A 15,788-nucleotide genomic window follows, 5' to 3' on the forward strand; every position below is an offset into this window, starting at 1 on the left:
CAATGGAACACAATTTACAATATATATGGCCCAAAATTAGCATTAGCATTAGTAGAGGCATATGATGCAAGAAAGCAAGATTATGCAGCATCAGCAAAAAAAAAAAAAAAAACACTTCCACTTCACCCCTCCGTTCGTTTTAAATACGTGTCCAGCTGAGCCTTAAATTTATTTAGGCTATCAACTTCCACAACAAGGGATGGAAGTCTGTTCCACCAACCAACTACTCGCTGGTTAAAGCGCAAAACAGAAACATTCTACCGCCCAACGTGGGGCTCGAACCCACGACCCCGAGATTAAGAGTCTCGTGCTCTACCGACTGAGCTAGCCGGGCTTCATGTGGTCTATTTGGTTAAAACTGCTAGTTAAAACAAGTAACGCGGACATAATAGGGCTTACGGAAACGTGGTGCCACCCGGAAATTGGGGATGATGAGTTTCAGTACGACTTGTATAATGTATTTAGGAAGGATAGGGTAGATAGAAGGGGTGATGGGGGTAATGCTTCTTATCAGAAACAGCCTGAGGCCGATGATAACTTTCTCGGATTCAGACGTTTCACACGCTAGTATAGAATGTGTATGGTGTAAGATAGTTGGAAACAAAGGTATAATGCGAGTAGGAGTAATCTACAGACACGATGATTGTGAAGATTATGACGAAAGCCTCTACATGCAAATGGAATGGGCAAGTAAGCGTCAATGTCTTATTATTGTAATTTCAATTAGCCTCTAATTGATTGGAGTACATGGGAAGGAAATTCGACATGGGGAAAAAAAATTTAAATCAACTAGACGACTGTTATTTGTAACAACATGTCACGGAAAGTACTAGAGAAAAGAATATCCTAGATCTCACCATCACCCATGAATCAGATGACATAACAGGGATGACAGTAGAGGAACCAGTAGCAGGAAGTGATCACGGAGTTCTACGGTGGATGATGATGAGAGAGATAGCAGCAGTAAAAGGCAAAGGAATGGGTTTTAATTTCAGAAAAGGAAATTACGATGCCTTAAGGTACTTCATGGCCTCTATTAACTGAGTAGATATCGCGCAGAGAGTGAATGCATTTGAACTGTAGTATGCTTTTAAAACATTAATCACAGATGCATTGAATGCGTATATACCATAAAAAATATACTCAACGAGGAGGGTTCTACGTTGGATGAATAGTGAAGTTGCCACATTACTTGAGCAGAAAAAGGTGGTATGGAAAAGTTACAGAGCAATAAAAAGTACTGAAGCCTTAACAGCTGCAAGATTGTCTGTAATAGAGCCACAGAAAAGGTTCGACAGGCAAAGGCAGTTTATGAGAAATCTCTAGCAAACAGAGCAAAGAGGGGAGGAAAAGGAATTCTTCACATATATAAATGCCAAGAAGAGCAGGACAAACCAGATCGGACCTTTACGTAAGGGAAAGGGGATAGTATTAAATACACCAGCTGCCGTTGCAGATGAACTCAACAGTTATTTTGCATCGATATTTACAAATGGAAAACCTTTTGTGGCAATTGGAAATTGTGGGAGTGAATTTAAAACATGTGTAATTAATGATATTGAAATTTCGTGAGATTATTTAATGAAAAAACTTTCGAGCCTACAGGCCAGTAGCTCCTGGAGTTGATGGAATCAACTCCAGGTTGGAACCCTATAATCTTAAGGGAGGTAGCAAGTGAGTGCATTGAACCATTGAGGCTAATTATGCGAGCATCACTAGACTCTGGGGAGATTCACTTGGATTGGAAAAGTGCCAATGTATCTCCCATACATAAGGGTGGCTCTAAGAGTGAAGTGGGAAATTATCGACTGTCAGTCTGACTTCAGTGGTAGGGAAAATCATGGAGGCAATGATCAAGGGTGGAATTTAGGATCATTTCGATCGAATTGAAATTCTCAAGGATACTCGGCATGGTTTTGTAAAGGGAAAATCATGTTTAACAAATCTGTTTCGCTGTTTTGAAAGGGTCACTCACGAGCTGGATTTAGGAAATAATTTCGACATTGTTTATTTAGATTTCCGCAAAGCTTTCGACTCAGTCCCACATGAGCGGTTGCTTTATAAGCTGGAGCAGGTTGGAATCACTTTGGAAATCCTTAGATGGATAGAAGGATAGCTTCAGGGCAGGAGTCAGAGGGTTGTGATCAATGGCTATTCCTCAGATTGGGTTTATATAAGAAGTGGGGTTCCCCAAGGATCAGTATTAGGAGCACTGTTGTTTTTAATTTTCATAAATGACATCGATGAAGGGATAGAAGGCGGATGTCTAAATTTGCAGATGATGTTAAAATTGGTAGAGAAGTTACTGATCACTGTCAAGCTGAGCTTCTTCAGAGAGACCTAGATAGACTTCAGGAATGGTCAGAAAAATGGCAGCTATGCTTTAATCCAACAAAGTGTAAGGTATTACACCTGGGAAACAGTAATCCCAAAAAAACTTATTCACTTGGTGGAGTTCAACTAAACCCAGTACTGGAGGAAAGTGACTTGGGTGTTACGATACGGTTAGACATGAAATTCTCTGAGCATTGTCAACAGCTTGCAAGGAAGGCCCATGGTGTCCTTTCGATGATCTATCGAACTTTTGCAAGTAGAGATAGGGACATGATAATCCCATTATATAAGGCTTTTGTTAGACCACACTTAGAATACTGTGTTCAAGTATGGAGACTGCACCTAAAGAAAGACATGGTTTTTCTTGAAAGAGTGCAAAGACAGGTAACTCGCCTAGTGAGATCGGCAAAAGGGTGTCCTTATAAAGAACTTCGATTATGTGGGTTGCAGAGTTTGGAAACTAGACACCTTAGAGGAGATTTGATTGAGGTGTTTAAGGATTTGAGGCATCAGTAAAATTAATGTGGACGAAATTTTCAGGATTATGAATGATGCTAGAACTAAGGGACATAAATTCAAGTTACGGAGGGAAATGTTTAGATTGGACTGCAGGAAGTTTTATTTCAGCCAGCAAGTTATAAATTACTGGAATAAGTTGCCTACATGGGTGGTAGAGGCTGACAGTTTGGGGAAATTCAAAGGTCATCTGGATAGTACCTTCGGGTCAGGGAAGCGCATAGGATGATAGATTTAATTTCCTTTTCTTTTATTAATTATTATTATTTATTTGTTTTATTTTATTCTTTTATCATTGTTTTATTCAGTTTTTTTTTTTTTTTTTTTTTTTTGGCTGGTTCAGCATAAGCCATAGGCTTTCTTGTACCACGCGGCCATTACTAATACTAATACTAATTTCAGATGCACCTGAAACTCTACAACAAACTATGGTTGCTTTCCATGTTTTTTTTTTTGATGAAAACCTAAGTTTCTGATGGTTGGGAGATTTTGTGATCCTTAGAAGAGACTGAGTAATTCAGCCACATTGATAAAAATTCCTCATGCCTTGACAAGATTGAAACCAGAACCCAGACTATTTTCAAACAGTGTTGAGGGACAGCAACAGTCATAATAACTGTTCTGGTGATGAAGGACATCTCTGAAGTTGATATCCTAAAATATACTAATTATGTTTTATTTGGATTGTATCCAGATGATCTAAACCCGTGCTTGGAATTGACCAGAGTGGACCAGAATGCTGCTCTAGTTCATCATTCATCACATGCACCAATAATGTTTTGTATCTACTTGATCATTATTATTATAAATAAGTGTTACAATATTACAAAAATTAGCAAACACCTCCATGATTTAGTGGCTAATACTAGGCCATACGAATAGCAAAAGGTGAAAACTTTTCTCAAATCTTTTTAACAAGTATTCCACTCTGTAAAATTTTTGATTTTGATCCATCTAAAACAGAAAAATAAAACAAAATAACTTCCCCAGTAGGCTGCTGTCCATTTATATATTAACACTTTGCATTGTGAATTCTCAATAATTCTTGGAAGGCCTCCATTCATGCTACAAAAACCTACAAACAGTGGTTGCCAGTTGTGTAATAATAAAAAATGCAATATCATTTTTGCTTATTTTATTAAAAAATTATAAAGATGATGACATTTTGAGAAAAAGCTGTATATGATGGAGAAAAATGGATGTCACTTTTGAGCTTAATCCACACAAATTGCTAAAGAACACAACTATCCACACTACAAAAATCACCATAACATGTCAGAGCTAAAAAAAAGTCAATGGTTAAGTAAGAAAATCAGAGTATTGTTTTATCCCCCATATACTCTTATTTAAAAATTTGAAAGAAGAATAAGCCATTATTATGGAGTATTTTTAAAAATAGGACCACTTCTAAAACTTTTCAGATTTTATGGATAGAGTAAAAGTGAATTGTTAGTCCATGGGATATTCATCTGCAAATACTTATACATTCACAGTACAATTATTTAATATATGCAATGCAAAGGATTATGAACAGTGGTGTATTCGGGATGGAACGCACCAGAATGACGGTGTGTTCCAGAATCAAAGGGGAGGGAGAAATATCTATTTCGCTCATTACTACTAAAAATATATATTAATAATAATCTTTAAAATTAATAGATTTCTTTAAAAATTTCGCAATGAAACTTGAACATTTCCTACTAAAGTACAATGTGTTAGATAAAGAGATCCATTGAATGAGATATACTGCGGTGTGCAAACGCTGCATTTTGATTTGCCATGAGCTGAACACTAGAATTAGTTGTTATATGAACCGTGAGTCTGAAGTCTGATTCAGTTACTGTACAGTCGATGTGGCATTATCATATAGTCATCTGGAGATCGAGCGTTCCAGTACTATTTTTTTTAGCAATACACTTGTGATTATGAATTAATACAATGCAAATATTTACTTATACTTTTACAATGCAATCTAAAATCAGCATCTTTTGAAAGGTTTTGACTTTAAAGATCTTGTACCGAAATATATTTAATATTCAGAAAATTCCTGGAAAAGTGCCATGTATGACTCTGCAATGTACAGTAGATATTTGTAACCATCTTCATAGATGCAGAGTTATCCTGCACACAAGGCCAATTTATGTTAGACAAAGTTAGAAAAACTGCCTATGGCCCATAACATCCAGCCCAGACTGTTGCACTAATTACATCATATTTTTAAATTGGAAGCATGTAAGCAGTTTATCAGCTGGATCCATACTTTCCTACCAACCTAAATATAGTCAGTTTTACTTGGCTAGTTTTTGGAGTAATTGTTTGAAACACCTGTGAACTGTGGTGTGGTCACTAGTTTTTTAAACTGAAAGAGTTTCAAATTTATATCAAGCTCTTTTAGAAAAAAATGTTCTGGTTTCTTCTGTAAGGGTATTCAAATATTTTTTCTAGGGCCACAGATTTATGAATGTATCGCTACCTGCACACGATCTTCATTTAAACAATCAATGGCTTCAAATTTCTATAGAAACATACATGGAAATTATAGATGCTTAATTATGCTTTTTTAATTTGCCATATTGCATTCCTTGATGTGATTCAATAACCATATTGTTTTGGTCCTTGTATCATTATGAACTCCGTATCAATGAGGGCTTACGTACTTTAGCACTCATCTGGAAAAATCTGGATTTGAGCCTCATCATGGACTAGATGAATTTCTGACAGCCTTTTCACTGGGGTTGGAATTAGCCAGTCTGAAATGTCAGTGCAAAGTTTTTTCCTGTGAGTTACTCTGGGTGACTTTCTTCCCTTAGAAACAGGCAAACCAGCTCTGAACATATGCATTTAAAGACTAATACATACACACACACAGGAGGCAATGAGCAACCACTGCATATATCGTGTTGTTGTTGTTGTAGTAAGGTTTTAGGAGCGTCAGTGACTAAGGCCATATTGCTCTGTGTATACTGTCTGTAAATTGTGAGTTTTGAGGGAGATTTTGTTTGCTGGATGAAAAACCATGCTACCCTCACCTAACTAATAGCCATGTGAAAAAGACCCATAAAAATTCTTCTCGACGTTGACGGAACTGAAACTCGGGTCTTTTCCACCCAGAACGGTGATAATACCAACTGTGCTATCTGCAAGGGCATCATATATCCTGTATAAAATCCCAGGGATTAAGGACTGCCTTTTTGTGATTAACTACCTAAGTTAATTTCTGGGAGCCACCATAGACTGGGTACACATATACATACCTAAGTTTATTGCTTTCTAGGCAATAAAATTTTCTGGGATTACTGTTACCCATATGCAGACCTTGACATTTCTCAATATTGTACTTTATTTTTTTCAGACCAACAAAATAATTTATCTAGGTATTTTTTTGAAACAGCATAACTTGGTTACTGTTGCTTACCACCCTCCCTTACTTGACATTAAAGCTGTTATGCCACTATCATTGTAATTAACAAATATCAGAAACAAAAACAAAATCCACTACTGAACCCTGTGGAATCCTAGTCATGATCTTGGTCCACTCAGAGGAAATAGCCATTTTAACCACCCTTTCCTTTTGTCACTTAATCTTTGAGCCACTGCAATACCTTCCCATCAATGAGATGTTGCTCCAAATTTATACACGAAGCCTTCATGTCAGACAGCAACAAAAACCTCAATAAAATCTAAATAGGCTATGTCAAAATTCAAAATTTCTTAGGGGAAGTATGCAACCAATGCCACCAGCTAAAGCATTCGTTGATTAAAGATATTAGACTGGATACTCAAACTTGCAGCGTCTTGATTGTTTTGTTTTTGTAACAAACTTACTAAGGATATGATACATCAGTAAGTTATTATAAGCAAAATTACAGTACATGCTGAGGTGTACCCAAACACACACTAATATATCAAGCATAAAAACAAATGATTTCAATGAATAAATAATTTTTTATTGTCCTCTTTATCTTGCATGCGACATATATTTTATTTTTTAGAGTATATACAAGTACCAAGCAGATTGGCTGGTGGTAGCAAAGAGCATTACAGTTTGCATTTATTTTCTGTGTAGCTTTCAGCACTGGTTACCAAATGCAGGCAGAAACTTCTTATATATTTGGTAAGTGGTGACCAAAGCCATTTTCTTATGCCTACCTTCTCACCAAAGAGTTTCTAAATGGTCAAGACTGAATCTAGGCAGGCAAACACTCTAAATAAAAGAGAAATATACTTCTTCAATGGAGCAGCACATTTTAGAGTAGTGCAATACCAAGGCAACTTGTGGCAAAGGTGCTTTCAAAAGATCAAAGTAAACTTAGTTTGCTCAACACTATGTAAGAAAAATGGCTTTGGCCACGACTTACAATAGTTCTAAATTTAATGTAATTGTTTCTTCTTCTTTTTTATTTTATTAATGTGCAATGGTTCCTGTGATTTTATTTTTTATTCCATGGCTGTGCTAAACTAAACAGCTACAAAATATTTTTTTCATGATGTATGCACCCCTAATAAGTTACAGCCTGTCCCCAATATACGTAAGAGATACATTCCAGGACTTCTTACGTAAGTTGAGTTTTACATAACTCTGGCATGACTAATAAAATATTGCTACTATATCCCTGATATGCCAAAATTACAAAAACCACATAAATTACATAATATCCTCAGAAGAATGAAGAAAAATGTATACCATAACAATATCCTCAGAAGAATGAAGAAGTTGTATACCATAACAATTAAAAACTTTATGTGGGAACAGCAGTGATATAGTACTGCTTTCATTTATTCTTTGTGGCACGATGATAACTGACAAAATGAAATTTTCTGTAAATAACTTCACAGGGTTAAGTTAAAAGAGATGCTCTCACACCTTATTACATGCGAATGAAGCACACACTACACAATGATAGTTTTGTGCGGTCATTGAAAATAGTTGGACAATGTAAATTTCAACTTCACCACAACAACCCGACATGTAACAAATATTATGTACAAAATGCAAACAAAAGTTCCCACTTCACTCTCAAACAAAACTGAACTGACTCTACAATCCAGAAATGAAGGAAAGGATGCAGAGACGAAGGGCAAGAGTGTAATTCTCCGAAGAAATAGCAGATGGGATACAGTCCACGTGGCTTGAATGTTGTGGGAGTTTCTCTGAAATGCTTCGACATAGTTCACTTGTCTCAAACACGTTGAATATTCCTTCAGAATTTTTAAAGCAGAAAATGAAATGTTAACTCTAGTTATTTACCTAGATTCTAGTTACGCTGCAGGTTATTATCTAACATAGTTTGTATGGGAACGAAAATAAAAACTTATACTTATTGTTCCTTCATTCGACTTCGCTCTTAAAAATTATACAGAAAGTATCTTTATGATTTAAGTCCGAAGTTCAGTAACTCAGGCTTACGTAAGTCGGGGACTAACTGTACTCTTGTTTTTCTTATGATTTTATGGTTGATTTGCCTGTATCATTGGATCAAAGTCCTCAGTTTCAGGGTAGAACCACACAACCCTCTACAAAGACTAAAATCAGTTTTTTTCTTAGAATAGTTCTATATGTCAGTGCCAGTACCCTCTATAATTATTGGCAGGAGGCACTTAGAATGTATAGCCTCTATATATTCTAAGACACAGAACTACACTGAGGCAAAAAGTGATTTTAGCATTTAGGACGTTTAAAACTTCAGTTCTTCATATATTTAATCTATATTGCATTCAATTTGTATAGTGTGAGGGAAAAAAAAAAAAAAAAAAAGGAATAATTTGCAATGTTGGGGAAGGTGTATTACTCCCTCCATCTGAGATTAGCTAACTTCACGTTAACTGAAGAGGAATTCGGTCTGCAATGGGAATCAAAATCAACCCCAGTTGATTTTGATTCCCATTTGAAACCAACCAACCAAACAAGTGGAAGACGATGATGAACTGTGCTGATTAAGCTATCATGGAGGATAGTGATTGTAACCACTCTGTTATCCATGAGGGTATACAATGTAATAGTTTAGATCTGCTCACCCAGTAAAAGGTTTTTTACTGAATAATCAAATGCATTCAAATTAATTCATCCAAAAATAGTGAGGAGTGTATAGCCAACATTTCCCTGTTTCTGGAGGTGAATTATCTTTAAAAGTATCAGACTAGCATTTGTGATCGATATGTATTTCAGAGAAATATTATAATCTTATAAAAAAGAAATATCTTTATTCAAACAAACACAGACAAAAGTATTGTACAAGCAAGAAGAGTTTCTTCACACATGTGAGAAATTTATGTACACAGATGCTGTGTTTCAAACTCTGAACACAAATGCTAATTATTTAAAGAATGGCAAAACTTTGTATGAAGGTCACAATCAAACGTATGAGACCACTTTATGATAAAAAATAAAATTTTTTCAGTAGAGAATCTTCTTTTTTATCTATAAACAGAAAGACAAAACTTAGAATACACAAAATCAATTTAAAGCATTCAGTATTATATAAGCTTCTGTGCATTTGAGCAATCATTTGTAATTAATAACATCAAAGCTATTAAAAACTCATTTTAGTGAATTTTGATGCATATTTTGGCAAAGGGATGCTCTTTTTTATTAATTATTTACACACAATGCACAGTTTCGGTCATTGCTGTAGTCTAATTTATGTAGTTTTAACTTGAACCAACTACATCATTTGTGTTGATATGCTGACAATCGCAATGTTTTTAATAGGTGTTTGCAATATGCTTGCAAAGGACGGCATCTTTTACACAGCTGCTTTTGTTTGGATTTAATTCTGCACACTAACATTCTTAACGAGTTTCGTAAGAGCTCTTTAAACCTTCAGGCTTTCAACAACTCATAAATGCAACATACTTTTAATACCAAATTTAATGGGCATGTTCTTAATCCAGGACTCCAGTACCTTAAAAAGACTATGCCAACAACTAGCCAAAATAGAGTCGGATCTATAAAGTGGACGGTAATGTTCTTCATTAACCAACAAATACCAAGACACTCAGGCCATTATTTCTTTTAATACAGACAGGCTTTACACATCTGGACTGTTTTGTCAGACTAAACAGTTGATATCTCTACTGCTAATGAGCACCTGGGGCTTATCTTCATCAGCAGTTGCTATATTTACACATCTCTTGCTATATACAGGATGCACAAGAGAACAGCTGAAAGGATCAAAAGCCTTGTCCTTACTTCCTCTTCTGTTTTTTTCTTGGCAGTTGGTAGCTTGAAAATTAAATAGTGTGATTTTTCACCTTTAGTGTTCCCTTGTGCAAGCCTTATTTTTGCTGGTAGTGGTGGTCCCTTGTAATGTTCAATTATTACACTTTCAGTTGATTCACTTGTGTGTCTTGTGGTAAGCTGTAACTTGAGGATGTGCTACTTTCCCACAAAGTTGATCAACTTTAATGATTTTCAAATCATTTTCCAACCTAGGAAAGCTTCTTACAGTCTCTCAGAACAACTTGTCAATTTGCCCTGTTATAAGATGATTTGCTGCAAACCAATATTCTGCATTCAAAATACTGAATGCCTTCCAACAATAAACGAAGTCTGTACAATCGGAGCACGGGCAAAATTTTCTTGACATTTTCACACAAGATACATCACAAGCTCCTTTGGCATAGAGGTAGGGTGGCACTTTCAAACAATTATTTCTCGTATCACACGTCGTGACCTAGAGTTAGGCGTAGAATAACCACTTTCCAGACTTTCATCAAAGGAGAGTGATATCTGTTGAGTTTTGTCATCATCAGGAATGGCGTAGGGATCGGGAAGACCACTGACATCATAATATGGAGAATCTGTAATTAAAGAAAAATAAAATAAAAATTAGCACTAATTCAAAAAAATTTAAAAATTAGGATTTTTAAATCTGTTATTATTATTATTTATACTTATTCTTCAAACCATCATTTCTAATTTGTTTGCTTTTTTTAATCGCAAAAAAAAAAAAGATGAAAAATATAAAAAGACATGTTGAGTATGGGCCCACGTATACAGGAGTCTTCCCCTTACTGATTCATTCACTCATAAGGAAACATCCACATACTGGTGTTTATCACACACCAGCAGTTAAAAAAGAGGTATACTGAAGTACTCACATGGTATCTATTATTATTATTACTATTATTAGCCATATGGTGCAAGGAAGCCTGAGGCTTATGCTGCACCAGCCAAAAAAAAAAAAAAAAATTCCCCGATTTACCCTGAGAGAGAGAGAGAGAGAGAGAGAGAGAGAGAGGGGGGGGGGAGAGAAAGAGAGAGAGAGGGGGAGAGAGAGAGAGAGAGAGAGAGAGAGAGAGAGAGAGAGAGAGAGAGAGAGAGAGAGAGAGAGAGAGAGAGAGAGAGAGAGAGAGAGAGTGTGTGTGTGTCAGAAGCAGAAAGGAATCACCAAGAAAGAGAAGAATGATGATATCCAGCTTAGGATCCTGGGTTTGCCAAGCCCATACTCACCAGATGTGAGCCCTAGGCAGTCTAAAAGAATAGTTTTCCATAATCAGCAGTAAATAAAAACAGAAAATACGCCATCACTTAGAGGTAATTGGCAGGGATAATATATAGGAGGATAAAATCCAGTTCCAAATTTATTATTTAGTTAGATCAAATAGATTCATTTTAAATCTATATAATCCATTATCATTTTGTTGTTAAGCTTGAAACTGCCTTTAAAAATTTACAAAATTTATTCCATTCGATATTGCTTCAAATTTCTTGTGCAGTAACTGTTTTTCCCACTTGCTATCCCAACCATCACTTCTGAATTACCACCACTGCATCTTGCAAAATACTGTTATTTTGCAAAATGTTATTTCATCTTGAGAGAATACTGCTATTGACTGTATTTTGCCTATTTTTTCAAAACTTGGAAATAAAGCACACATGGTGAGTGCAATGGACCCAATTACAGTATCACAGATACAGGACTCCTGTGGGTGCAGCATAGAATAAAGATATGATCCAGATCCAAATTCAGAAAAAAATGGTCAGTAAATTAAACACCATGCTGCTCCTGGAAAGATAATTTCTATTAAAATTGTTAAAGCCATGTTTATCCATAGTGCTTTAAATTAGTTTTTCAAGCAACAAAATTTTTATTATCTCACAAATTATAATAATCTTGAGATCCATAGACTAAAAGATAAGAATATGAGTTTTCTTTCTGCATTAGAACAAATGTGTATTTTATTTTCTAATAAATAAATAAATATATATATAAACATATTTTGTGGAATGATTTTTATGATTAGAATTTCATGAATTTTTAGTATAATTATAAGTGGCATTTGTACATTTTAAGGTACAAAACATATTTTGTACATATTTCTTAGGAAATAAAATACAAACATTTTCTAACACTGGAAGAAGTGCAATTTTCTTAACTTAAGACTGTAATTATACCTTATTTATCTTTCTTGTCTTGATTGACAAATTATTCTGAATAATAAAAATAAATAAAAATATGCCAGAACACAAGGTCTGTAGTTTGAACTTGGTTCTGGCAGATTTTTATTTCTTTTTATTATTTGTTTTTATTGCAGAGCACAGAATGTTCACAAAATGCTTTATCTTTTACCAAATATGTATTTGAATAGTGAAGTCTAAGTGAAGTCGTTATGGTAGAAATCATTTAAAACTATTTTACTAACTAAATTTTATAATTTAGTTAGTAAAATAGTTTCTATTTTAATTTCTATTTATATCATAAAGTAATACTTTATTATTCAAAGTTTGATAATTTTTAAAAAAATTGCAAGTTTTTGCTTATTTTAAGTACGAAAGTGGGCAAGTCAACAAACTGGCTAGTTAATTAGTCATGTGCTAGCCTATGTTGTGTAAAATTGTAAACCACATGAAACAGTAACATGTAACGTTTGCTGTATTTTTTTGTGTGGTGTGAAGCTATTTAGCAATGCCCCTCAGTGAGACATCAAAGAAATATGACATATTTAATAAAACATATATGCAAAATTTTCCATGTATTTGAAAATCTGAAAATGGTAATGTGTTTGTTTTGTATACTGTATGTAAATGTGATATTTCAGTTTCAAGTGGTTGGTACTACTTTGTGTGTACTTGAAATAAGTGAACATGACAATGCACAAATTTTACCAGCATACATATTTTGCATGCATATTTTTGACTTGCTGAGTAATTACTAGTTTTTTTGTTTTTACAGTGAACATGGTAAATATAAATGGTAAAAATAAAGTTATCGACTCTTAATTTTCTCCCAGTGAATATACTTGGCCACTAACCCAAGCTTTCAGAGCTACAGAATTTAATGTTTTGGAGAACTACAAAAAAATAGAACAAACAGATCAAAGTATTCTCTCATTGGGGAATGCTTGAAATTCTTCATATATGCACCCAAAAAAATTTTTGAGAGTAGGCATATAAGCTGACTATAGTTAAGCCATCCTTATTAATTGCTTTAACTTCCCTAGGTTCTGATTGTTTTGCATTGAGGTATGAGGGTGGTTCAATAAAGAATCGCCTGACCTAGCTGCAGAGGTGCTAGCCTGTTGATTCTTGGCACAGGTTTTAGTCTTTCTCTACATAGCCACCACGTAGATTTACACATTTTTCCCATCGATGGATGAGGCTACAGATACCGTTTTTGTAGAAGTGGTGAGGTTGGTCTTTGAACCACGACTCTGTCAGAAATGAGTGTCTTGTCATCAGGGAAGTGGTTCCCCCGAAGAAATGATTTGAGGGAAGGAAACGAAGTCTGATGGTGCAAGATTGGGTGAGTAGGCTAGATGGGGCAGTATTTCATATCCACAAGTGGCCGCTTTTGTTGCAATTTCAGAAGTGTGAACTGGGGCATTGTCTTGCAGCATTCTCACACCTTTGGACAGCATGCCACACCTACATATTTTGATTTTCTCCCGTAATTTTGTGAGTAAGTTGGCATAATAGGCACCTGTAATTGTTCTACCTTTTGGCAGGCAATCAGTCATTATTACGCCTTTCTCATCCCAAAACACTGTGGGCAAGACCTTTCCTGCTGACGCTTGGACCCTTGTCTTCTTAGGCAGTGGGGAACCACAATGTCGCCATTCCATGGACTGCTGTTTACTTTCAGGATCAAAATGGTGTATCCAACTTTCATCCTGAGTGACTAGATGAGAGAAAAAGTCTTCCTCATTGTTTTGGAACAGGGCTAACAACTCTTCTGATTTCTGTTGTCGATCAGCCTTCTGGAAACCAGTCAATAATTGGGAAAATCCATCTTGCACTCAATTTCTGTAAATGGAGTTGGTCATGAAGGACTGTTTCAACAGAGCCCACACTAATCTTCACCGCCTTGGACAATTCAAGCACAGATATGTGGCAATCTTCATGATTAATGACTCCACTTTTCTGATCGTGCTGTCATCAATGGCTGAATGGGGATGACCTGGAATGAGCTCAGATTCTACCGATGTCCGACCACACTTAAACTGACTATGCCAGTGCTTCACAATGCCATAGGATGGGGTTTCATCCTTATATGCAGCAGTCATCTCCTCATGGATTTCTTTAAGAGATTTCCCCTTCAAGAACAGATACCGGATTACAGCTCTGGCTTCAACTTTGTCCATGACGCTACTTCGTCACACGTTCAGCTCTGTAAGAGAAAAATATATTAAGACACAGGGCTGAAATTTTACACCTTTAGTACAGAGATATGTATAATGCTACACACAAAATATCATGACTCTGCAGTATGTGGAAGTAGGTGAGGGCGATTCCTTATTGAACCACCCTCGTAACATTACTATCCTCAATTATTTTGCATTCTATTATATTTCAACTATGTTACACTGTCATATGCTATTAGTTTCAGTAGCCCTAATTATCCTGTGAATATATACTCACGTAGATGTTCTCTGTTTTTCATATTCATCATTTCTTCAGTAAGAGGCTGGTAGTCTTCTGGATAAAAATAACCATTAGGCAAGCCAGCATCATAAGGCTGGTAGGAACCATCTGAAGGAAGATCAGTTGGAGATTTCAGCCATGGCTCTGAAGGGTTGTCTAAAACCCCACAGTGACTGGGATCCCTTTCAGGAGTAAACATCATTCCTAGAAAATTTATCATTTAATAAATTTCTGTTAGAGTTGCACTTTTATTTTTTAAGTTTACAGCTAATATCACAGTGAATTATTGACTATACTCATTTGTGACAATAATAGTAGGATTTCAATTAAAAGTTTTAAACAGAATAACGTTTAAACTTTTTTTAAATGGAATATATTTTTTAAATCCATAAATTCTAAAAATAATTATTAAAATATTTTTTTTCATACATTTAAAACTCCTCTATATGTATATTTGATACCCTTAATTTTCCAGTTATAAAACATCTTTAATCAGTTAGTACAGTAAAACCATGTCAATCATGAGTTTGTTATTTGAAGATTTCATTATTTGTCAAAAACATGAAAAAGCTGAAACCTGATCTTTCAGTGGATGAGGTTTGAATCACACTGAAGGACAGGAGCTCTAATCATTCATGACTGTTTATTAATGAGTTTATTTCACATTGTTTATGCCTGACATAACCAATGTGAAATATACGTTCTGTGCTGAGCAGTAATATCTTATTATACTTAAATGTAAATGTGTATTGAAATTACCAAGGAGGAATGCATAAAAGTAGTTATCACACAAATACAAATCCATATAATAATAATATATAAAATGTAATGTCAATTAAAAAACACATTAATTATAAGTGAGAAATCACAAAGCCTCTACTAAATGTATCATTAAAAAAAAATATATATATATGTTTATGATTATCCAAAACAATCTGGAATCTGATGATTTTTATATTTCTACTCAGCATAAAATACACTGACTGACCATAGTCTGCTATGGTCAGTCAGTGTATTTATCTTCCCCCTTGCCCCTGTTTTAAAATCAAGAACTCATTTTCCAATTTTAAAACAG

At 35.1% G+C, this 15,788-nt stretch overlaps 1 protein-coding gene and 1 non-coding gene across 2 annotated transcripts in view; both read right to left on the minus strand.

Annotated features, from left to right (window-relative positions):
• Positions 1-261: 261 nt before the first annotated feature.
• TRNAK-CUU (transfer RNA lysine (anticodon CUU)) lies at positions 262-334 on the minus strand. The gene has a single exon. It is a non-coding gene; the product is annotated as a tRNA-Lys (tRNA).
• Positions 335-9,434: 9,100 nt separating this feature from the next.
• Positions 9,435-15,788, minus strand: part of LOC150080120 (cell adhesion molecule Dscam1-like) — a 328,057-nt gene continuing 321,703 nt past the window's right edge. Inside the window, exons 16-17 of the mRNA XM_090382099.1 lie at positions 14,711-14,917; positions 9,435-10,650 (exon numbers count right to left, since the gene is read on the minus strand). Coding sequence (XP_090238225.1) covers positions 10,490-10,650; positions 14,711-14,917 — 368 coding nt within the window. The 3' untranslated portion in view covers positions 9,435-10,489. The remainder of the gene's footprint in view (positions 10,651-14,710; positions 14,918-15,788) is intronic.

The sequence above is a fragment of the Mastigoproctus giganteus genome, chromosome 9, assembly GCF_048544385.1.
Source record: "Mastigoproctus giganteus isolate SK-2022 chromosome 9, ASM4854438v1, whole genome shotgun sequence".
In the NCBI taxonomy this organism is placed as follows: domain Eukaryota; kingdom Metazoa; phylum Arthropoda; class Arachnida; order Uropygi; family Thelyphonidae; genus Mastigoproctus; species Mastigoproctus giganteus.